Here is a 26415-nt window from a genome sequence, read left to right on the forward strand (position 1 = left end):
GTCAGGGAGTGGTTTTTTTTTAAATCCAAACTCACCGTTAGGTGCTGGAAGAGCCACGCCCGCATGATATTGGTGGCCACCTTGGGGAAGATGCCCCTCTTTTTGTTGCGCTTCTTCTCCTTATCCGGGTCGTCGTCGTCGCCCGTGCTCGGCGAGGCCACACTGTTGTCCAGGCCGTCACCTGAAAAAAATAAAAAATAGAAGACGAGACATTAGACATGCTATTTGTTGACGTCAAGCACCTCAAAGGGCAATAAAATAGCGAGGAATTCCCGGGCGATGGCGGTGGGGGAGTCGGGCTTTGTATGCAAACGTGACAATAGCCCAAAGTGAATAGCGCGTCATAAACGCATTCATTTTTAATACTTTTATAAATATCGCTGCCTTTCATAACCCTCACAGTCAAAACACAGCGCGCATCCCAGCACAAAGGACTTGTAAGGTCGCATTTCCCCACTCAGCCATCCTGGCCCGCGCAGAATTGAAACTAACAGAGAGATTTAGTCTTTATTATCCTGCATGTGGAGGGGGATATGGGGGCGGGGGGTGATAGTTATTCCGCCATTTGACTCGCGCTAGAAAACAGTAACACGGCGGTACAAAAGGGGAGACTGCCAAATAAAAGGTAGCGTGAAAAAAAATGGCGCTAACAAAGCTAGCTGCTTTTCATAACAATGGTGTCACGGATGCTTACAGCAACCTGTAGGGCTTTGATAAGGCGCTATATTAAGGCCAGTTCACCTCACCTGAGGGGCTAGACAGCTTAAAAAGGGTTGGGGCGGCGCTTTCAAAGGCTCTGCATTCGTTCATATACTGTACCTATAGATATCCACAAGCACATCTCACCAATTACTGTTAGCGCTCCATATGGACCTAATTGTTGCTATCGGTATTCTAAATAAGAAGCCAGATGACGTTCATCAAAGAAACACGAGGAGCGGTAAACAAGCGACTTAGCTGAGCTGCGAGTGCAGACGAAAAAAAAATATACAAATAAAAAGCGCTGTGAGAATTGGCTGCGGTTATTTATTGATTACACACAAAGCACTTCTAAAGCTCGCAAGGCTTCCAGCGGCGCGGGAGCGACACCTCGCTAAACCCGGAGCACATTGATAATTAATGGGGCTGTTGGCGCTAATCCGGCTGGAGATGACTTTTTTCCACGCCCGCCGCCATCAGCGGAATAATCAGCGGCCTAAAACCTGGGGCCTTTGCTCCCCATTACCTCGGGCAAAAGAATTTCTGAAAGCGCGCCTGCGGGGCACCTGAATTATACACGCCGTTAGGCTAGTAAGCTCGCCCAGATCCGTACTGCCAGCTCCTTCTATACGAAGATGCATATGCGCACATATGGAGAGTTTTTTAATGATGTCGCGGTGATAAAAGAAGGTTCCAGAGACAAAGGTGCAAACATTAATCACGCACATAGGCGCAGGAAGATGGCGGCACAGCCGTGGTGGGTGTGGACGCACCGCTTGCAGCCAAAAGGTAGGTTTCGACTACAAGGACAAGGAACTTTTAGGGGCCACTGTGAGCTACTGTATTGTCCAAATTTAGTACCAGGAAAATTTTACAGGTATGAAAGAGGTCCTTGCTGGAGGGTTACTTTGGGCCGGGCTCTGAATATATCTGATTGGCTATTTCTAGCTACAGGAACTATAAGTATCAAGTCCTTCAACAGCAGAAACTGTCCTCCAGAACCAAGAATTTCAGAGAAGCACATGTTCGGACAGCAGGAACGACTCTATAAATTGTCAAACTTGAATCCAAGTTGCATGTCAACCATGGGAACGAGGAACTTTTCTAGGACCATTGTTGGTTTGGACTGCAGAGAGTCTAAATGTAGTTACTTTTGTCTCGATGTTATTCCAGGAATGAATACCGACAACAAAAGCTTAGGTAGCACGTCAATGGCAGGAACATCAACGCTTGAATAAATATTGCCTATTTGGAACTTGATCTAAAATTTAGGTCTGGGGCAATTCAGCACGGCCAAAAGAAGAGCCTACCAAACCTTTGGGGGCAGGCTACGGGCATATGAAAATATGCAAATGGACCTTTTGAGTCCCAGGAAATATAAAGTCGCCAGAAGTTCCTGGCACTGCTACAGCAGAAACCTGACAAGCAGGAATTTTCAGGGAATCATTGCGTGTTTGGACTGCAGGCACGACTAGATTTATGTAGATATGAAACTTGTCAGACTTGTACCCATGAGGCATCACGACCACAAAAACTAGTAACCTTTGAAGGACCACTGTGATTTTGGATGCCGGGAAGTCAAACCCACACCTGTAAAATCTTCCGATGATAACATCTACACACCAAAACTACAATTCCCAGAATGCAACAGCAGGTCTGGAGTCATGTAGCTAATACCCACGCTCGCACCGGTGTATGTTTATTGTATCTCGTAGGCTTGTTTGTGAGCAAATGGGGTGTCCTCAAAGGGTAAAAAGGCACATGGAAAGTGTTCCGTTGTCATAATTTCATTTAAAAAAAATCAAACTTTTGTTCAAGGGGGGGCTGAGCAGCCTCAAGTTCAGACGGTGCCTGAGCGTGCGGGCGGGTCCGTCCGTGCAGTCGAGGCGTTTGTAATCCAAGAGCAGATTTTCATTGGAAGCAAATGCTCTTGAATCCGCTGTAAAGACCAGCTCATGTTTAGCAAAGCCTACAATAACAAACCCAGGGGCTCGTCCCGTGCGAGTTGGGAAAACAGAAGCAAATGTCTCGCTGGTGAACGCGAGCAAGTGAGCCAGCGAGCGAGCGTCCGAGGGAGGAAAGAGAAGGAGGGAAAAGAGGGGATCACGAGAAGCATCGCAAACGACGCGTTCAAAGACCCTTGCCTTGTTTTTGGTGCCTTCTCTTACATCATGTTAACACATCGAAACCAACTATCAAAGCCCATCCTGGCATCGAAAATGCAAAATCGGGCTTTTCAAAGTTGGGTTAGGAAGTGAAAGGAGGGTTTCAAAGCTCGGGCTGGGCTTTCAAACCAGGGTTAGGGTTTCAAATTAGGTTTCAAGAAGGAATTAGGATCGGGTTTTATGCAAGATAGGGTTACCTTTTCAGGTTTGAAATCAAGGTTCGGGTTTCAAGGCAGGATTTTAAGCAAGGGTTAGAGATTCAAGCAAACGTTAGCGTTTCAGAATTAGGGTCTTAAATCAGGGTGGTGGTTTCAAGGTCGGGATTAAAAACAGCGTTTGGTTTTCAACAAAAGACAGAGTTTTCATAATAGGGTTTTAATATGCCATTAGGGTTTAGGGCTAGGATTTCATGTCACGGTTTTGAACGACGGTAAGGGTTTGAAATGTTGGTGACGAATTAAGGTTGCAAGCCGCATTTGTTTGAAGGCAAGGTTAGGTTTCAAACAAAGCAGAGTGTTTCATATTTAGGTTTCTAGCTTGTATCATGATTTTAAATTTGGGTTTGAAACCAGGGTCAAGTGTCTAAATTAGGATTACAAATTAGGGCTTCAAAGCACATTTTGTGTTTCAAACCAGGTTGAGGACTATAAATTTGGGTTTCAAATTCATGTTAGGATTAAAAAAGTATCAAGGTGTATCGAACTAGGCGTAAGGTTTTAGAGTAAGGTTTTCAAATAAGATTTCAAAAGGTGGTTTAGACAAACGTAATACATTTACCAAGTTGGCTTTTGTGTTGAAACTCAAAGCCTTCTTCCTGACTTGTCCTCCGCAGGGTGAGCCTCGCGCAACCCGGTTACGCTTACGCCAACGGTTTTGGTTTCAGTGATGCTAATGCTTACAGTTACCTAGTAGGCAGAAAGCGGAGGAAGTGCCGTCAATGTTATCAGCATTACCGTTCCTGCCGCAATTTGATACCGATCACCTCGGCCAGGTCTGGGGCTAATTTCTGCAAAGGGAAGAGTGAAGGCTACTTCTGGAGGAGGAGGAGGGAAGGAAGGTGGTCGACATGTTGAGGAAATGTTACATATCATGTATATACTGTATATATATACTGCACATGTGTTTTTTTAACTAGGGCCATTAACGAAAGAAGTGGTTTCACTGAGCTTTTTTTTTTTAACAAAGCATTTTGAGGTTTTGTTTTTTTTCTTCGACTGTATGTCCTAAGAATAAACAGATTGCAAAAGCATGACGTCATCAAGCGTCAAGTGTCCACATTCAAGATGGCCGGTCTTGCACCAAAACGACCCAAACACGCTCAAGACACGAAAACAAGCAGGAAGAAGAGGAAGAAGAGGTTGAAGAAGGGCCGAATCAATGAAGGGTGGTGCTCGGCCGTGGGGGTGCAAGGCTGGATCGTGTATGTGTATGTGTGTGTGTGTGTGTGTGAGTGCAACACGCATGCATGCATGCATGCATAGATGTGCATCGGTCTGTGTGCGTACGGCCTTTTCTTTATGCATGTGTTTCCAAGCACGCTGGTTGTGTGTATGGACATGCGTGCGTGTGTGTGTGTGTGTGTGGCAATTAAGGAGCAGGCCAGTGACTGGAAGGAGCCAGGGGCAATTGAAATGCCCCGGGGCCAACCAAGGGAAAGAATATTTTATCAATCGCCTCTCACTCACTCTCACACACACACACACACACACACACACACACACACACACACACACACACACACACACACGCACACACACACGCACACGCACACGCACACGCACACGCACACACACACACACGTACAAAACAAAAACAAAGGGTGATTTTGCTATAATCAGTCTTTTAACCTTAAGAAGTCTTTTTTTGGTTTTATTTCGTTTTTTTTTTTTTTGCCAATTTTAGTTTTTATCATAAATTTTCGTTAGCTCGAGTTGTGTGTTGACATGGACCAAATCCAAGCGTCGCTGATGGAAAATCCCGTCTACAGATAGAAGATAGATAGGGTTATTCTCCTACAATTTTTGATCCTTTTGAGGGTGCAACGCATGAAATGAAAATACTTTTTTTCTGGCTTGTGGACCCCCATATGTTGGTGTCATGAAAATATTCAACTAGCAGTGACATAAGGGGCTAAAACGTAGGCCAAAATATCTCATGAATAGCTTTTATCTTGTTGCAAATACACACGTGTGCCTACTACTGTAGATCTCATAAGTATCATACCCTCGCAAACCTTATTTCACCGCAATAAAAACACACACACAGACACACACACACAAAGCGCGGATTAATCTTTCATCTCCAATGTACATAACGGGAAGGTTTCAACAAAACAGCGCTATCAAGAAGACTAATGACGCTTCATCTCTTTAGTGTTACGTCTCAAGGCAAACGCTGACATTATCGAGCGCTATCTAGGCTAATCTGTTACGATCTGATTACGAGTCGTCGCTCGCGCCGCGCCACGTTGGAGGTGTCGGACGTTTTTCAGCCGCCTGGGGAAAAAAATAAATAAATAAATAAATGAACAGTCGCCAATTTCTGCCACTTGGTCATGTGCAAAAGTGCGCCGTCTTGCTTCCGGCGCCACGTGGGAGAATTATGACATTTAAGCTTTCTAATATACCCATTTGTTTCCCCCACAAGTGCCAAGAGCGCAAAGGGTGATGAATATTAGCTTTGTGCCAGATGTCATGAGCACGGGAATAGTTTACAGATGGCGAAGCGCTTTTTTGGGGGGGGAGATGCTTGTGTGAGATTTTATGGAGCGCGAGGTGGACTTGAGAGGGAGAAGAAGTGCTTTGAGGAGCTATCACGTGAAGGCTCATTTCTGCGTTGTCAAGTGACCTCCGCCGAGCTCGCTTCCCGTGGGCCCCGGCCGGCTCTTTTTGGAGTTTCACAAGAAGAGCGTCTCACATGACGGCGGGCAGGCCAGACCGGGCGAGACCCGGGCCTCGGGGCCTGGCTATCGTGTTCCACATGGGAGACGCGCCGGGCTCTTGTGTAGCAGGTGAAAAACCCAGTAGAAATCCAGGTGCCGCTCACAGAGGCAACATTCACGCGGCGGGGAAAATCACAACCAGCTTGGATTTTCTTTTCGCTCGCGCGCGTGTGACTTTTTCTTGGCAATGACATGCGGTCGAATCTGGAAAAGATCGGTGTGGAAATCCTGTCGACGTTGATAGAACATAACAACGACGTCTAGAGAAGATCATTTCCAATCAGTTTCGACTGTGCTACAAACGAGCTCTGCTTTATGTGTCCACGTATCATTTTCCATCAAAGCGCACCCTTCCACCGAAATTAGGGTCGTTTGTTGAAGCAAACTGAAATCTGATTTGACATTGATGGAAAATAGACATCAAAAATGGCAATTCAAAAGTAGCGTTCAAAGCGTTCACCTTTGCCTCCTACTGAAAAACGTCAGTGTAGGTGGAGATTGTATTGCAAAATAACGATCCTTTATGTGATTATCGATTACGAGTTGAGAGGCATTAGAATCGATTCGCATTTTGTGCTTTTCCGAAACCACCCCCCCCCCCATCATAATCCATCCATCCATTTTTTGATCCGCTTTATCCTCACAATCCCAGCTGTCGTCGGGCAGTAGGCGGGGGACACCCTGAACCAGTTGCCAACCAATCGCAGGGCACACAGAAACGAACAACCACACCGACGGACAATTTAGAGTGTTCAATCAGCCTGCCATGCATGTTTTTGGAATGCGGGAGGAAACTGGAGTACCCGGAGAAAACCCACGCAGGCCCGGCCGGAGCCGGAATCGAACCCACGACCTCTGCACTGTGCGCTCGACGCGCTAACCACTTGCCGTCCTTGTCATAATCCAAAAAATGAAAAATCCTATTGGATTATAATGGTAAATGGAGTGTGATTTAAATATCTGTGTAGCTGCATCACATGGTGGGTGTCCAAAGAGCTTTAAAAAGTGTCAAATTGCAAACTTTTATAGAAAATCTGTTGAAGTGTAAAGTAGTACGGGCGCTGTATTCCATGCTGGTGGCTGCCTGCCGCTCGTTTAACTCCTAAAACGTCAAAATCCTTTGACTTTTTAGTTAAAAATCGCTTACTTTAACATGGATCCCGCTCCACACTGTGGCCAAGGGTTGAATCCAAATCGGTTCTGGTGACGTACAAAATAAATCCTCCAGACTGGCAGTCATCCACGGCATACGAAAGGTAAAGCTAATTTAGCTGAGGCGACATTCTCTCTGGGGCAAACGGATTTCATTTTCTTTCTTTTTTTTTTGCCATGCGTAACGGCGTCAGAGAGAACACTGCTGAGATGGAGCTTCATTTAGACCACGCTGCTGAACAATTGATTTAAAGCTGGCTAGCTAACCGTTCGCATTCACTTAAGGCACAGGTGTCAAAGTCAAGGCTCGGGGGCCAGATCCAGCCCGCCACATCATTTTATGTGACCCGCAAAAGCAAATCACGTGTCAACTTCCATGATCCTGGCTAAAGTCTGTGCCGAAATGTCAAATTGTGATTGTGTAATAAAGGATTTTGTAACCCTGTTTACACTCACTTGACCAATAATCGAACAAACAAAAAACAAATAGCTGTTTTTAAGAGCATCACAAGGAAGCAGTGACAGGTTCGACGAAGGCTGAAGTGACAGCCGAAATAGTCAGCTAGGTAAGATTTTTTCTCGAGACCAATGTCTTGGAAAAAAAAGAAACTTTAAACCTAATTTAACAAACAGATTGTTGACTTGAGTGATTACACAACTAGTAATGCATCAATTTGATGTGTACAAGTAATAATACAATGAGATGATTATGTAAACATTTATTCGTAACGGCCCTCCGAGGGAAGACATAACTCCAAACCCCTGATTTAAGGGGAAACCACTGCCGGGTTAAAAGTTTGACGAACACTCTTGCCACCAAACGTCATCCACATTGAGCTTTCTATTATAAGGCAGATAGCGCAACTGTTGCTTTAATTGCAATGAAAGGTTTCTGATTCAGGTTGTCAGAAACAAAATCCATCCTATACCAGAGTTAAAGTGGACGGTGTTTTGAAGTCACGTTGATAAACGCAATGTGAACAGAAAGAAAGAAGTAAAAAAAACAAATTCTCCATACACAAACAACGCATTCCCAGCAATCCTCGCTGGGTGATGCAGCGCTCACAAGAAAAAAGGGGGCGGGCAGTGGGGTAGAAAAAAAATTGGCGCTTATTGTATTCTGGCCATTCATAAGCTCTAAAGCGGGAGGGGTGGGGGTTGGGCGGGGTGATAGGGGGAGCCTTCCTTCTCCCAAATATTCTGAACATGCTGGAATTCCTGGGAGATTCCAAAGGCGGGGTACACTTTCTCCTTTTACGGCACCAAAGAACAGACACGCTTTTTTTTTTCTTCACGGGATGTTCCACGAGGCGACGTTCCAAAAATGGTTACTAGAAGTATTCCAAACAACACACTCTTAGACACAAAACTCTCTTTGTGACCAAAGTTTTTTTTTTTTTTTTCACTGCGGCGGATAGAGGAAAAGCGAGAGAAATGCCCACCGACTTGCGCAGCTTTGGGTGCACATAATGACATGCGCTGTGGACAAAACAAAACGGCGGCATCTAGACTTTCCCTTCCTGCCCGCGCCAGAGAGCCACGCCACTATTTTGGGATCGCAATGCAGTCCGATCACATCCCTCCGCCAGGGGTAGATTTCATTTTGCGCAACATGAAAACAAACTTTTAAAAAAAATGGAGCGGAGTTGTCATGATGAAAAAGTGCAATCGGGTCAACTTCTTCACTTCATTGCTGAGTCACAGACTGTATGAGGCATGTTGTGGTCACACGTGGACTTTTGTTGATTAAATTTTTTGGTGTGCGAAATTTTGGTCTTGAAATTTTAGCAGGCATCATGGAAGTTATCATGCTTGCTTTCGCGGGCCACATGAAATAATGTGGTGGGCCAGATCTGGTCCCCGGGCCTTGAGTTTGACACCTGTGCCTGAAGCTGTTGAACACTTGATTTTGACGTACTTAGCACCAGAGACAATAACATGGCGATTCCGTCACTTGTTTCACACAGAGACCCTGCAAAAAGTAGCCCCTTTTACATCAAGTGGCAGCTCTTAAGCAGAGCTACAACACACATTGAAAGGGAGGCAGTGGAACGCTTTTACGCTTGTAGCAAAAGGTCAGCTGCCACGTGCGCGCGTGTGCGTGGTGGTGTGTTTTATCACCGAATGTAGGTCATCACTATTTCTGTATATTGTGGCCACATAATGACTGTTAAGGAATTGAGATTAAAACGGCATCAAATGTGTGCTCTTCTCATATCTATGACAATGAAGTGCGTGCGTGTGTGTGTGTGTGTGTGAGGACGGGGGGGAAAGGTTGGGAGTGAGAGTGGGCTCCTGTTGACATCGCCATAGGTGACGGCAAAAAATGTCAGCGTAAATGTGACTGCTCTCTCGGTGCCATTCCCCCCCTCCCCACCGTAAAGGGTCATCACCAGGGGCCTGCCTTGACACGCCGCAAAACGGCCCCGAGCGCCGGCCAGCGACATGACATTAAACCTATCACACACACGCGCACACACACGACACACACACACGGCTACACACATAAACACAGTCACTGGCTTTTATTCCCACTTCCGGGAGAAAGGGGCCGACGGTACAAGCTAAGATGGAATTGTCGGGTGATGAGTTCACCCTTTCATGTCGAGCACTTTTGCCGTGCGGCTATTGATTTTTTTTTTTTAACCGCTCTTGCCTTTGTGTTTGTGATAGCGGCCACCGTGCACAATAGAAATACAGAACAACTTGAAATCATCCACGATCAAAGGAATGGTCCAGAGCAGGCACAACGTAGGACGTTACAATGAAGGTGACCACTCCTCTCACCGGTTATTTATGAAAACGGCCACCTTGCACGACAAAAATGATCAGGATGATTAGAAATCCAAAACCACAAAAAGTCCATGGCACCATTTGTCCAGACTTCGGTTGTGCCAGGAGATTTCAAAATTCAAAAATGAATACAGTGGTACCCCTACTTATGAAATTAATTGGTTCTGGAAGAAATTTCTTAAATAGAAAAATGTTGTAAGTCGAGGCGCGTTTTCCATGTAAATGCCCTGATCCGTTCCAAGCTCAGCAATACTTTTGATTGCAATAAACACAATGACGAGATATAATACGATTCGCCTGAGCTTCTAGTATCTAACTGGTAGGTGAGCAGAGCTGGAGGGGCTAAAGTCCGTCCGGCCTTATTAGCCGTGACTTTCCCCGAGTACCTCCGCCGATAGACGCCCCCCTGAACATCCAGGCTTCATTCCAGGCAGCGTGGAAGTCTGTGTCCTTGACTCTTTGAGACACATGTGATTCAGTTTCTCATCTTTTTCTAGCACCCGCATGACTAAATCGAATCGGGGGGAAGAACGGAATGGGGGGTTCCCCTCCCCTCCCCTTTTATTTTAGTTGAGCCCGAAGGTTCTCCCTCTTTGTCCCACGTCGGCATTCAAGAACTTTGTCAGCTGACTTTTGGAAAAAGGCCCGCCGCCGTGCCATTGTGCCGCTAAGTGCTCTTGGCTTTTGTATGGCCTCCCACCCCTGCCCCCCACACCCTCCACTTTTCCATTTGACTCCCCTCCCTCGCTATCTACCACTCTTTGCTCGGAAGGGTTGGAGGTGTCAAAAGCCATCTAAGAAGGGGGCCAAACAATCGTGAGAGAGTTAAACGTGAGAAGGTTCGTTTCATCGAGAAATCTTCACATCACGTCTTTCAAATCGTGCCAAACTGGGCCGAGATTTGTCCTTGTTTTGTACTCGACGGGATTATTTGTAGTTTGTTTCCAACACGGCTCTTATATCGTGCGCGTACGTGCCGGTTCACTGTTTGGGATGATTTCTGGTTGTTCTGGTTATTTCTATCGTGCCGAGTGCCAGTTATTCTGAGCAAATGAGAGGAATGTTCAGTGTGGGAAGTGGGACGGACAAACAGGTCAGACCTGCTAAGCTGCCTCGCATCTTGTCCTTTCATTTACATTTGAGCGGCGGTGTGTGGATTAAACATAACGTTTCAACTTCCTCCTCGCTGTCAGCACGTCCTTGACGGGCGCAGGATGCGGCGAGAGGCCGGTGGGGGATTTGTAGTCCTATCAAGGCTCCCCATGCGTACCAGATAAGGACTTGTCGAGAAACAGGAAGTGAGCAGGGCTTTTACGGGCGTACTTCCTGCGTGTGGACAGAGTGATACGACCCCTGTGTGGGGGCGGCAAATGACTCTGTGGAGTGACAGAGGAACTTCAGGAGAACTGTTTTTTGTTTTTTTGTTTTGGCTTGAGACATAGTACTAGTGTCTAAATTTAGTTGTGGAGTAATTTATCAGGGTTGAAAGAAAACCCGGCAAGGGGAGTGTGCTTCTGAGAGGTCCAGGAACCTTTGCGGTGGACATTGTATGGCTTGAGAGATCTCATTGGAGACTTTAAATGCCAGGAATGAAAAGTTTTCAGTAATTGAGGTTGCATTTGGACTTCTGAGAGGTGCAGGAACCCAAGAAGCTTTGGAAGGGAGTCTACAGCACTGTTACGCCATCTATTCTATTCCGGGAACGTAAGGTTGCACCTGAAACAAAGCAATTAGAAAGGTCTGGACGACTATTGTAAATTTGGACCATGATTGTTTGAATTCAGTTCTGGGTGGGGCAAGGACTAAAACCACAAATGCTTCTTTAGGCAGTATATGATCCACGAGGAGCTTTACTCGAGAACAAGTCACTTTCCTCAGACCGTTAGTGATGAAATCTCGTTCTGGAGTCAAAGTAAGTCCCTGACGCTGGGATCGTACTTTTTCCTATCAAGTCTCCTCAATCATAGGCGGCCTCAACCAGGAACAGGAAGCAAGTTGGGATTTTTACGGACCAACTTCCTGCGTGTGGAACAAGTGATATCACCCCCCGGAATTTTGGCCCTTTGGAGTCACTTCCTGGAGGCGGCGGGGTGACTTCCTGTAATAGTATGACCCCTGCATGTGCCTGCGTGAGTGTGTGTGTTTGTGTCAAGAGGTTATCTCAGGTGAGCATCTCTTATCTCTGAGAGTTTCACTGACTCCAGCAACAGCAGCAGATGATCGGGTTACATACTAATGTGTGGAGCACAAATCACAAGTGGCCTGCCCTGTGTTGCTTTGCAAACATACAAACAAAACAGGAACCCCCAAGACACCCCCACTACCACCACAACCCCCCCCCCCCCCCCTGTGTGTTTACCTACAGGTATTTGTTATCTGGCCCTGGCTTTCCTCTAAACACACAACTCACTCAGGTCTTTATCTCGCACTTAAAGCCCAAAAGCTGCTATCCATGTCAAAGGGAGCACGAGGAGAGGCGATCAGGCCTTAAGGGAGGTAATGGAAGGTGAGGAGAGTGAGGGTGGAGGGGGTTCCCTGTTTGCTGAGGGTCAGCCTCAGGTCAAGCTTTGGCTCGGCGGACACGGACGGGCACACACACTCTCACCATGAGCGGCAAGCATCCCAGGACAACCTCCTTCAAAATGACAATTTAGTATTTTGAATCAATAAAAATGTTCAGTAAACATGGCTTCCACTGAAAACATGATATTTTGTCATATTGTGCTATAAATCTAAAAACAGCTAAGGAGAGTTAAGGCATGATATATCAAATACTTACAGTATATTTAGATATACTATATTCTATTTATTTTACACATTTACAGTTGTAAAATAAATCAATTTTTTTTTTAAAAAAAACAATTAAGCCCCCCCAAAAAAAAATCATCAACAATTGCTGACAAAAATTCAATAAGCAGGGTGTAGATGGGGATTTAAAAATAAACACATACACCAAAAGAGAAATAAATAAAACGTTATTCAGGTATCCACTGTAATTTTAAACATATATTTTATTCTATTGTGTGCTAGGGTCTTTTTTTTTATCCTGGACTTAAATTATCCTCAGAAGAGGATAGTTCGAGCGTGGGGTTTTTTTCCCTCTCCCTACCCAGCATTTTCCTTTCTGAATTCTGATTGTAATTTCCCCATTGCGGGACAAATAAAGGATATCTTAATTTGAAAAAAATAGATGAAATATTTAGTTTCAGGTTCAAAGAAATTCAATTTCCAACTTTAAGGACAGTTTTGATGATATCTAAACTCTCTCCTTCATTTTATGTGACGACTCGGAGTGGGTGATATGGCTTCAATGTTAAATCACAATTTCTTTTCACAATTTTACACTTATTTATGCAAATTGTATAAATCTTTCTATTTATATTTACCAAGCATTATATAGCCCGACTGCATTCTTAAGACGCCCGAATGGCGGGATTAAAGCTTAAAGCATCATTTTGAAGGTCAGTTGTGGCCTCCCTTTTGGGGGGGGGGGGGGGGGGGGATCACGTGTACCCTTTTGGCAGAAAATCCTACTAAATTCCCACGAAAGCAGGTGCCATCTTTCCACCTTTATAGTGTCAGGTTTGTCTTGAGTGAGTCAAAAACATCAGGTGATTATTGAGCGGATCAAGCCGGCGACATCGTAGCAGGAACCCCCTTGCTATGTGACGGAGCGAGGTGATAAAATAAGCCATAAGAATACATTTAAAGCGCTATCGACCCACATCGGATGATAAAAACAATCCTGCGGGGGTTTGCTAAAATGGTGCCTCTCGCGGGTCTTCTGGGCTGGCATGAAATTGGCTTTGCGTGGGTGTCGTTTTGGAGAGCCCGCTGGTAAATTCTCCCGTTCTTTTGTCGGGAAAAGAGGGGAGGGGCGGCGGGTCCGTGCATAATGGTCTTAGCCGGGGAGGTCTGGAACTGTGTCCATAAATTGAATTATTTCAATTTGAGGGCGAGCATGTGAGAGAATAATACAGAGAGAGAGAGAGAGAGGGAGAGAGAGAGAGAGGGAGAGAGGGAGAGAGGGAGAGAGGGAGAGAGCTCATCTCTATTCCAATGCAGGCTCCCATTTACAAGTGGGAATATCAAGTAAATTGCGGGAGATTACAGATGAGGGGGGGGGGGGGGCACGGCGGGTCGGCAATGTTACCTTGCAGCTGGAAGCGATAGCAGATGAAAGCGAAATGCCGCTATGCTACTAGGGCCACTTTCGAAGAAAAAAAATCCACTTTGAGCCATAGATGAAGCCACTTTTTGAAGTTTAGGCGCAACATAGGAAGCATTTTCATCGGAACTGACCATTGTGTACTTGGATTGTGGGGACTATTGTGTACATTTAGTTCAGGGGGGAATTTGGAAGACCCTGCTAGCAGGGGCAAGAACTTTCAAGAGGTCCAAGATGCCTTTCGGGGTGACATTTTCTACTCTGAACTGATCTGACGAGAGGCTTTTCAGTTCCAAGTTCCTGTAGACAAAATTTAAGACTTAAAACTTTGTCGCTAGTTGCTACTATTCATTTGAAGGCAGAGTCACAGCAACATATCAATGTTAGCTAAGATTTGTCAAAGGGTGATAGGTGGCGCTCTCGTCAATCTGAAGTACTGGCCTCCGATTGGAGCCACTCTTTGTGACTTGAGACCACGATAGAGTTTAAAACCCGTATCCGGGTCACGCTCAGTTTGGACAGCAGGAACTATTCCGTCTACGTTTAGTTTTACCAAAAGAGGAGGCTACAAGGACCGAAGTACTTTTGAGCGGTAAAGGAACTTTTCGGGCTGGGTTCTGCCCTGCACTTCCAAAAACTACCAAGACCAACTCCCATTTCCTGGAAATTGAGTTCCAAGTCCAGATCACCTTGATGTCAATTTCCAACACCCCCTTTTTTTTGTTTGTTCCTGAAGTACGTCTCACACCAAAGGCTCTTGGTTCTCTCAACATTACTACCCCATAATAGTGTCTTATTTTGACGCTGGGAAATGACCACAGAAACTACATTTAGAAAATAGTTGATGGAAGCCCCTACACACAATTGTCATCTAAAAGTTTTGAACCAGCTCCTGTGCTTGAAAAGCTCCATACCGTCCGTGTATGTGATCTCATTAAGTAATCTCATATGATATGAGTGAGTGAGTGAGATGGTGTCGGGGGGTGCAAATACCGCGAGACAATATCATGGCGAGAGGAGCATATGGCACAGTGGGAGGCAAGGAGGCTATTTATCCTCATCATCCTCTTTGGAGGCTAAAATTAGCACTTTGCTGTTTGTAGCTCTAAGCCAGACCACTGTGACGGGCCTAATAATAAACAGCGGCAACAACAAAAGAAGAAGAAGAACCCAGCTGACACAACCACTTCCTGTTTCTTCACCAACTTGTACCAGGACAAGACCAGAGCGGTCATCTCGAGACGCGTGGATGTCTCGCAAACGTCACGGTTTTGGCATCCGAGACCCCCGCGTGTCGGGAAATCCTGGATTTCCTCAACATGGACCCCCTTGTCCATGTCTTAAGCACCCCCCCCCCCCCTTGGCTGGTTTAAGAGCGTAGGATGACGATGGCGCTAATCTCTTCATCAAACGGCTAAATAAACATTTGTGCACCGTGTGTGTGAGGCAAGAGGTATTCAGTGCGAATGTGGACTCAAGTGTTGAGATAAAGCACTTAGTCCATCAATCAGTGGGTGGATGAGACCATTTCGGCGGTCAGCAGGACTGATTTTGAGGGGTCCAGGGAACTGTTGGTTGGGGTCTGCAGTAGTGTTGTCACAGTACCAAAATGATGACTTTGATATTAATTAAACCTGCATAAAATACCTGGATGCTGATAAGATCAGCATTAAGCAAAGAGACTTTTGTTCAATGAAGTTCAGTGCTTTGCTTGAACATTTTGGTGTTAAATATGCTGCACAAGGTTGGATATATATATATATTTTTTTATTTTATTTTATTTTTTAAATCAAACAGACTTGTTTCAGCTTTTGTCTTCCATAGCAGCATCAGATGCTGGACTGTTACTCTGTGGGGTGTAAGAAAGTATGCTCCAGTCTATCACAGGGCGCTCGCCCGACTTTTTCTCTTTTCACATAAAAACACTGTCCATATTTTACTGGTCTGACTCATAAACAGCATGAAGCAAGCACACGTTTTTTTTTTTCTGTTTTGCTGAACTGTGCAAAAGTACAAGTCCTGGTACGTGGTATTATTTCAATTCCTCCACTTTTATCTCCAACGTTCTTACCAAGGTTATTGTTGTATAGTCAATGAAGACTAATGAAATTATTTGAAAAAAAAAATTAAAGTAATATAAAATAAATAGATAAATAAATAAATAAATTTAAAATGCTTGTTTTCCTTTCAGGGACAGCGGTTACTACAATGGGCAGCTTATCAACAGTTATCAGGTTACAGGGTGCATGGAAGGGTTAAAAAAAGAATAACTACAGCATCTTTTGATAATGAAACTAACTAAAATTATATTTTTAAAGCAAAGGTTTCATAGTTCATTTTAAATGTTTTAATTTCAGTGTTGCTGTACATCCGTACAAGAGAAAAACCGAATTGGAATTACAGTTTACTACACTTTTAGACAATGCTTAGTGAGCTTTTTTTTAAGCTTGCATTTGACACATACGCCTTTTTAAAAATAAATAAATAGATAAAACTAATACTAAAACTAATCAAAATAATTTTAAAAAATCACTTTCCACAAAATAAAAACAGATTTAAAAAAAACCCCAACAACATACCTGCCCTAAAACGTAATTACAATGAATTGAATTTAAAACAAAAGTCAAAACGGATTAAAAATGAAGTACAATTGAAAATCTCAAACTCACATCATTGTGGTAGCTTCCCACAAGTTGAAGCTCCACTTTGACCTTTTCACTTGTGCATGGCACCGCATTTGAACCATTTTATGGACCTATATTTACACAATCAAACGATTCACACGCAGTCATTTGGCCAAAGAAGCACGCTAATTATGGTGCCGCGTCCACCGAAAAAATGAAATAAAAGAATTGAACACTTTTGGAAAACGTCTCATTCCGCAATTGGGCTTTGCTGCGCATTGAACTCTGCTGCGTGGAAATAGTATCTTTGAGCAAAACACCAGCAATTAGATATCGGCCCAGCGCTCTCAAATTAAAGAAGAGCGCTTCCTGTCAACAAACGAGCGAAGATACGCGTACATCATTAGCGGGCCCGCAATTACAACATGGGAGCTAAAGATACGCTTTATAGCGTGGGTAACCCCATCCACACCCCTCCTCGAGCATTGCCTCACTGGAATAAACGAAGTGGATCCTGCTTTTATTTCTTTCCTCCAACTTGAATGCAACAGCTCACAAATTGAAGAGTTGCTCAATGGCCACTCGATTAAGGACAAGTCATTGGAGCACGCACAATGCTGAAAACAAATTGAAAAAAAATCTAGAGACTTTTGGTTTATTGCAAGACATAAAACGATAAAAAGTGCAAATGCGTTTGCATTCACGTATAAAGGCACGAAATTCAAAATCGATTTGAAAAATATTTAAATGTGTATAAAGCAAAAGAACACATTCAAGGGCCTATTTTGCATCACACGTTTTTCAAAGTTTTTAAATAAAATGTGACCATCTTTTGCTTATTAAATTCGATATAAAATTAATTTAGAATAGCTTGATTTTGTTTTAACTCATAGAAAATATTGATTTTATATATTTTTTTAATGAAATATAATCCATGAATTTACTGAAAAGGTGTTAATTTTAGTTTTTTAAAATGTTAATTATGCCTTTATTATATTTACTATTTTTAAACATGAATGTTATATAATTAAAAATATGCCATTTAAATTAGAATATACGTATATATAAGTATTATATATAAATATTATATATTATATTAAAGAGGCAGAGACAGATTTTGTAAAAAAAATTAAATTCCAAATATCTGATTCAACTTTCATGTTATAAAACTGTAATATCAAGTTACTTTAATAAATAAAAATCATACGATTGCTTGCCAGTTATTCATCTAAATATCTATGCATGAAGGATGGATGTGTGCTCATAAAAATAAATAAATTATGCTCATTAAAAAAAAGAGATTTTTTTTAAAATGTAATTCATAGCACATCTAAAATAAAATTATTTTTATTCATCCGAAAAACAAATGAAAAAATATATTTCAAATAAATGCATTGGAAACTACTCTGTTGTGATATGCTCGGTCAGAGGCGGAATAATGTCATCAATTCAAATTCTTATTATCACGGTTATCGTTTCACGTCACGTGCGACTGCACTCCAGCCTACCGACAGCTGTTTCGAATCATTTGGTGAGTCAGCCAGAACGAATGCACAACGGAGAGGCTGGAGAAATTGAAAGTTGGCATCTTCCAGCGCTTCTCATGCAAACGGCATGAACATACGCGTCCGATTCTCCCTCACATTTGCTCGCCGTCTAGGCCTACGAGAAAAGCGAGACGAGCCTCCGGTTACCTGCGTTGTGTTCCTCCGGGCTGCTCGTCCTACAGGCAAACCCTCCGTGTGAGAACCTGACCCCAGTTTCCTCATTTTTTTTTCCCCATCTCACTTTTTACAACCGCACCGTCGTGTGAAAAGTCATCACAGAGCTACTTCACACCCATACGCGCGCACTTGGACCACTCATTAAGTACACCCTGCGCACATATTGCCCGCTTGCTACATTCCCGCCTTATCGCTCTGCTCGTCATGGAAAATATTTCATTGTGTTGGAAGCTTTTTCCAGCGTGGACAGAGAAGTTGTAAATTGTCTTTTTTTAAATTTTTTGCCAAGGTGAGCTTATCAACAGAGTTTGCCGTGCACTAAATTCCAGACAAACAACACTACTAGCCGCCGGCAGCTTCCTCAAAAGCGTTGATGCTGCCGCAAAAAGAATGAGAAGACTTTTATGGCTTTCTCAGCTTTATCTGATCATGTTTAAAGACACTATTTCCATAAATGGACGCCAAAAAGACAAATATATATTATGTATATGTGTGTGTATAAAAACAAATATTTCTGTGAGTATTGCACAGACCTCCGCCCTGGCCAAACAATCGTAAATTGGATCCACATTCACATACGCAGTACATGCCTAATGGCGTGTCTACATTTTGTCATGAACACTCAAGATGTCGATGCAGATGAGCGCGATACCACAGGTGTCAAAGTCAAGGCCCGTGGGCCAGATCTGGCCCACCACAGCATTTTATGCGGCCCATGAAAGCAAATCAAGCATGTCAATTTCCATGATGCTTGCTAAAGTCTGAACCAAAATTTCAAATTTGTCATCTCTAATCCAAAATAATGTTTGAGCAAGCCATTATTCTTGACTTCAGATTTCAAAACAAGTTATCCATCAATTTGTTGTTCGCTGGGTATGTAATATGCGGAGGTGGTTAAACATTGATATGGTTTTAACAAAATTCACAGTGATAACGGCCCTCCGAAGGGAAACTGTAACGTCAATGTGGCCCGCGACAAAAAATTTGATTGACACACCTGGCGCTACGCTGTACCCGTATTTGGGTATCATTGTTTCATGAAATATTGAAAAATTGAAGTGATAAAGACAGAGATTTGTTTGCATTTCTGTTGTAATCTGGTTTATCGATTTATGTTTTCTCCTCACCTGTTTGGTAATATAATTCAATACTCTGATTGAATTAGAGAAACTGTCTACATAGCATAAACTAATATGAATTTATTTTGAACTGTTTGAATATGAATTATTTGTATGACAGTTGAGAATGAGCAGATGTGACTTAAAAAAATTTACTCACGCAGGTTTCTGTTTAATTCGGAAAACAGATCATTTGACTTGGCAGTACATTGTTTTCCGACGGGATCGATTGTGTTGTGACGACATAACTTCCTTGAGGGTGGTAAGAAGGCGCGGGCCAAGGCAAATTTCAACCTTGTAATAGCTTATTTTTGCCTGAAAATCTACTGTTACTTCCATAAGTGCAGTCGTGTTTGCGTTGGAAGCATGGACGTCCGCCAAAACCACGGTTGAGCGGCGGCCAACCCTGTGTTCTTTCGACACCGATGGCCTGTTAAAGTGGAGCTAATTCCACACGCTTTGATTCCAAAAGAGAGAAAGCGAGCGAGCGAACGAGCGAGGCCCACGGGGAGAGAGTGCGAGACACACACTCGGGTTCTCTCTTCCAGTCTGCTGGACAACGGCACCCATTAATTGGCCACTTTGAAGAGGCCACGCCGAGCAAAGCCATTGGACGAGCTCGATCCGGCCACGGCTGACCTTGGCGGAGGTCAGAGGGTATGGATCCAAAATAGCCTGGCCGGATCGATGGGAGGCCAAAGCCGATGAGTTTTGATGGAGGGACTGGGATAAAAATATGCGAGGTTGTAGTGGTTACCAATATGGATTCTATGAAGCCCATGCAAATTTCGATATTTGGTTGAACAAAATTCCGATAACCGATTAATCGGCTGATTAATTTTAAAAATGTGTAATGAATAAAATAACTTATTTTCTTGGTCTGTTAATGTTGACAACAACAAAGTTAGGAGTCACAGGCAGAGCATTTGACTGTTTGAAAATGCTTTGCGCTTTAGTAGTTTTATTTTGGGGGGAGGGATGTTTGAATTTCACAATAAAAGTTAGCCAATTTTTTTGCCAATTTCAAAAGAGCTAATATAAACCAAATATATCAATCAGCCAATTAATCAGTTGGGCTCTAGCACCCCCAAAAAAGCAAGATTCGCACTACACAGAGGAGTCCGCATACTTGTGGTTTGACACCCAGAGATTCACATTGTGTATTTTGTACCAAGGTGTAACAATTTTTTTTCAATATTTTCAAGCTTTTTTTGTATTATTTTTGGGTGTTTATAGTAAAACAATAACTCCCGATGAATGCCCCCCACCCCGCCACCAGCACTCAATGCATGTAAATGGTCGTAAAGTCTATGCGGGCAATGCCGGCCATCAGGTCCACTGTAGTGTGAACATTCAAGTGAGGTATAACATCAGAACTCTATTTTTTATTCGTGATGCCTTCAATGCAGCGCGTTTTTTTCCGCGCTTTGAAATAGCAAAGAGAGGCATAAGTAAGCGCAAGCCTGCTAATGTGACTTTATATAAAATCTCAGCTTTAACGAGGCTTTTTACACACGGCGCTGCTGCAGTCTCGCTGTGAGCAATTAGGAGAACCACTTTTTCTTTCTTTTTTTTTTTGGTGGCTCCCACACCGCATTCCCAGCTTGGGTGTTTATGTCTTGACCACAAACCTACTCGTGCCATTTTTTTCCCCCTTATTTCTTTCTAGGCGCACACTGGATTCCATTGGCATATACGTCCACCCCCCACCCCACCTCCCCGAAAAAACACATTTGTTTGGCACATGTCATTAAAAAGGGAGCGTCTCCTCAGATCCTCCCCCCCACCCCACCCCTTCCTCGCTGGCAGCAGCAGCGATGGTAGTGATGGTGGCGTTAATTAGACCCTCTCTATTAGCCCAGCTGTTTGCCAGCAGGCCGCTGCCATCGGTCCGCCCTTTGTAAAAAAGCCATTGGCACTAGTCAAAGCTAACAGCTCACATATGAGAGAGAGCGGAGGGAGAATTACACGTTGTGTATTTAACCACACCACATAGCTTGGGAAAGTCTGTTAGCGCTATGTTAACACTCAATGCAAAACACGATACAAGGGCTAACAAAAGCAGCATCGACTTTGTCCCAATGAATATTTGAATACAAACGGTGCGACAACATTAAGTAGACAGACAATTTAACAATGCTAACAGGAATATATACTTTATCTTTTACAAGAAAAAAAATCTTAATGCAACTTCGTCACTTAGTTGCGACCGTCTTTTTCGTGTATTTTATGTATGCAGGTATTGTGCTGCCCCCTGGTGGTCAATATGCAAACTAGAGTGGACAAGTGGCGGACTCTACAACTTCTGCAAACAACCCAGGCTAAACTTAGCTCCTCCCCAACATGCAACTATTTCAGTCTCAGTTGAGATGTATCACTTCAACATACTTCCTTGATACCGATGACCGTTTTCCCATTTGTCAAGGCTTTGGCTGCATACATAATATTTCCATCCATCCGTTTTCTAAACCGCTTATCCTCGCAAGGGTCGCAGGGCACGCTGGAGCCTATCCCAGCTGTCTACGGGCAGTAGGTGGCGGACACCCTGAACTGGTTGCCAACCAATCGCAGATATCATATTTCCTTTATTATAAGAAAAAAAATGATAATAATTACACAAACGGTTATATTTTATTTTTCATTCCTTACATTGAATGACTTTGGAAAATGAGTGCCTTTGAAGTGGTACCTTACTGAATTTCAATCTTCCCTCATGAGGATCAAATGATTAACTCTGCTCGTGCCTTTTGCTTTTTCTTTGGATTAAATTTTTTATGTTTTTTTGGGGGGGGCGGGGCAACACTAATAACTTCTCTTACACTCGGATGGCATGTTAGGAGCGTTTAAATCAGATCACTTCCGCTGCCCCACGGAGGGAATAGAGAGCTCATTCTTGCTTGGCGTGCGAAGGGGAAACAGAAGAACACACCGCCGAGTGTTTGGTCTCTTTTTTTGGAGCGCCACACAGCTTTCCTTCTTCCCTCCTCCCTCCTCCGCTGTCTGTCAGAAGCATCCAGGGAGCGAGGTGATGACTGGCCGTATTAGATATGTATCACCAATTACCCACAGCATTTGTAAAAGAGGAGAGCACCGGCCACGAGCCAAGGCAAACAGCTCCCTGCGAGGCTCGCCGTTACACTGGAGTGTGCAAGGCTGAGTGTGTCTCACCAAAGATGCAAGACAGCAGCTGAGTAAGAATCCCATGAATTGCCTTTTTGGGGAGCCCCCAATTACCCAAAAAGCACCCAAAAGGGAATTTACAAATCTGTAAAAGACACCAAGAAACCGGGTGACAGCAGCAAGGTGGTGGCCGTGAAGCATAATCAGGCAGTGTCCAATGCTAAGCCATGTGAGCATGTGTGCTTGAGGAGCTCGATTATCTGGGAGGGACTCAAGCCACTGCTCCTCCGCATTGAGAGGAGCCAGATGAGGTGGCTCGGGCATATGAATAAGATGCCTCTTAGGCTCCTCCCCGGTGAGGTGTTCCACTGGCAGGAGGCCCCGGGGAAGACCATGCACAAGGAGAGACTGCCTCCTGGCTGGCCTGGGAACACCTTGGGCTCCCTCCAGAAGAGTTCAAAGAAGTGGCTGGGGAGAGGGAGGTATGGCCTTACCTGCTGAAGCTGTTGCCACTGCGACCTGAGACTGGATAAGTGGTGGATGGATGGTTTATTTTTCATCATTTCTAACTAGACTACCCCCGCAGAATGGAGGCTATGGCGCACAATCCTGCAACATCCAGCTAGCATGTACAGTATGTTTATTTCTGCCATTTCCAGGCATGCATTCGCAAATGTTATAATAATGTGACAATTTCATAACCAAGAGGAGAACGTGGGCAAGAAAGAAATGGGCTACTGCAGCAAAACGGAGACTATGGAGCATAATTCTGCTACGTCCAGCTGTCACGTGTATTTATTTCTAGCCATGTATCATCAAATATTACAAAAATGTAACAATTTGAAAATCGAAAGAAGACTGGCGGCAGCAAAAAAAAAAAAAAAACGGTCTACTGCAGCAAAACTGAGATGATGGAAAGTAATCCTGCAACATCCAGCTAGCACGTGGGTTTATTTCTGTTATTTCCAGCCATGTACCCGCAAAATGTTACAATAATGTGACAATTTCATCACTGAGAAGAGTCTGGGGGCAGAAACCCCCCCCCCCAAAAAACAGGTTACAGACAGTGGAGCGTAACCACAAAGCATCCAGCAGTAAATCAAGTTAGTATTTGTTGTTGTTTTTTTCATTTCTCGCCATGTGTTCTCAATTATTACAATGGGATGACAATTTCCTAAACAAAAGAAGATTGAGGGAAGCAAGAAACCGGGAGACGACAGTAAAGTGGAGACTGTGGAGTAAAATTCAGCCAATGTTTTGTCTTCTCTGTCCATATATCCTCTAATGTTGCCATGTCACAATCTAGAGGAGACTAAGGGCAGCAAGAAAACAACGTATTGCAGCAAAGTGGAGAATGTGGAGCGCACGGTGCTAAGGTATGTTTGCATGCAAGTCTACTGTATTTATGTCATTCCAAGCTGTGCACCCTTGCACTAGAGTGGATGTTTCCGGCATTGTCCAGTGAGGCGTTCACAGGGAGAGAAAAAATAAAATAAAAACACCAGGAGCCGACATCTTCCCTCCAGAAGAAAGTGGGGCGAGGGGGCGGGGGGTTTGACGAAAAAGGTGGGAGAAGGAAAAGGTCAGGGAGAACTCAATCAGAGGCGGAAGAGTGGAAGGAAGAGAAGAAATCAAGAACCAAAACAACAACAGCAGCAGCAGCAAAAGGAAGAAGGCGACATGAAGCAAATGTGAGGAGGAGGGAGCAAGTTGTGAGGTGAAGATAAACAAAAGGCGGCGTTTCGGGGAGCGAGTGGGAGGCCGAACAATCGGCGGCAAAATGAAAGCGAGACACTGGAGAGGAGGTGGGAGATGAAAGCGTTTGGGGTGAGGAGGGGGGGACGCCACAAACAGATAAATAACCAGCTTAGCGGGATTACAGAGTGACTGACAGAGGCAAATATGACGCGGTGGAGAGCACTCTTAACCCACATAAACACTGAAACACGTCCAACATGGCCTCCGGTACTTACTCTTGTCCCTGCATGAGTGTGTGTGCGTGTGTGTGTAATACACACCACCCGGTGTACCAATAACATATGTAACATGAACCCTGTGAAGACAATACACAATGCTGGACACATGTTAACAGCCTCTAACCCAATTAAAGAATAATCATGTTAATGCATGCTAAGTACACACCTCCTGGATGTACTGCATGTCCACTTTTTCATTGTTGACATTCCTTGCAGCTTTGTATGGATTGAAATTTTGTCTACATTATCTACATACAGTATATGCATAAAAAATAAGGGTAGAATTTTTCATAATATATACTGTATATATATATCAATAAAAGGGTAGAATTTTTACAAAATTTTGGATCATGTTATTGCATGCAAATAAGCACCTATTTTACATTTATTTTTTGAAATGACTCCTGAAGTGTATTTAAAAGTTTAGTCAGTGTTTTTTATGTTATGTTTTTTATGACACTGATGATATTGCACGTTCTAAGGCTTTTTGAGACACTCACGTGAAGCACGAGGGGAGCCTGAACGCCTCACGCCGCAGAACCACAACAGTGTGCAGAATTTAGCAGGGAAACGCAGCAAATATAGCCACGCACATGATTAGAAACTGGAAAGTGGAAAGATGTATGGGAATATACCCATTCCATAATTGAAAGGGGTTCCAAATGAAAACATGCCAGCGGGCCAAAAATATTTGGACAACGGCCCACCACAAGCTTATGAAGTTCCTGTATGTCATAATTACTGTATGTAGCAAGAAGGAAAGGGTTGGAACCCTATAAACAGTATAAACGTACGACAGTACGAGACACACAAAGTATATGTACAGTAAAACACACTCCAGCTGTCACTATGACAACATTACAAATTCACTGTAAACTTCACAGGCTTTGTTTTAGCTACGGTTGGCTGGAAATCACACAGCAACTCTCTGTGAAACTTTAAGGTGATATTTTTAGGATGATAGACAGTATCGTGATACGGTGATGGCGTGATATATTAACCCTTTGATGCACCAATAACGGTAACCTGTAACCACATAGCATGATAAACTGTCCACCGTAGTAACCGCTGTAGCTGAAATGGTTTATAAAAATAAATAAAAAACAGTGATCAAGTGTTTCAAACTCATGATAGACGGTATTGTGATATGGCGATTGCGTGATATATTAAAAAAAGGGAAAAAAGAACAGTGTTTCAAATGAGGTTTGAGAATTGCACGGCGGCAATATTGATATCTGGCGTGGGTGCATCGATATAGTAACGCAGCAGATAACGATATCAAAAATCACAGTATCGGCATTTCTACCCGGATTTAAAAGAAGTAACATTTCAACATTCCTACTACCATAACAGTAACTACCCAATTAACTGTAGATTCTACAGCTAGTGATAGGGCATTGCACAATCACTCATCTCACAACATATGATGGTGATCATTTCCTGACGGTGACATCGACCGTCTAGCGATAACTGGAAAAAAAAAAGAACCATCTGCTGAGAGTTTCACATAAACGCAGAGATAAAATCCATCATGAGATTTGACAAATCGGAAACTGTACTGCAAAAGGCAATGATACCAAATCCATCAGATGACTCAATTATTCCATCAAGCAATCAATCGAATAATCGATTTGAAACAGATTGAATCGTGACAACCTAATGGTTCCCCTTCCCCGCATTCTTGAAGTGCAGAAAACAAATGACCAACTCTTCACATTCACACTTTCAAGCAAATAGTTTAGTCTGAAGCAGAATTGGTCCACATTCTTACACCTTTAGAGCGAAGTCAACCAAAACGACGCAAACAGGTGGAACGAGCTCTCTCTCTCCAAACATGTTTGCAACCAGGAATGACAACGATGACACGATACGGTAACACGCAAACACACGCGCACACAAAAAAAATGTCCACTCATTGGAGCAGAAGCCGTAGTG

General features: G+C 43.6%; 1 protein-coding gene across 2 annotated transcripts in view; it reads right to left on the reverse strand.

Moving 5' to 3' along the window:
• Positions 1–26415, reverse strand: part of meis1b (Meis homeobox 1 b) — an 88548-nt gene that overhangs the window by 41762 nt on the left and 20371 nt on the right. For both annotated transcript variants that reach the window (XM_086121527.1, XM_086121528.1), the window contains exon 8: positions 36–181. In XM_086121527.1, the coding sequence (XP_085977653.1) occupies positions 36–181 (146 nt within the window). The remainder of the gene's footprint in view (positions 1–35; positions 182–26415) is intronic.

The sequence above is a fragment of the Hippocampus guttulatus genome, chromosome 10 (assembly GCF_054856545.1).
Source record: "Hippocampus guttulatus isolate MCC_2025c chromosome 10, RoL_Hgut_1.0, whole genome shotgun sequence".
NCBI classification, from domain to species: Eukaryota; Metazoa; Chordata; class Actinopteri; order Syngnathiformes; family Syngnathidae; genus Hippocampus; species Hippocampus guttulatus.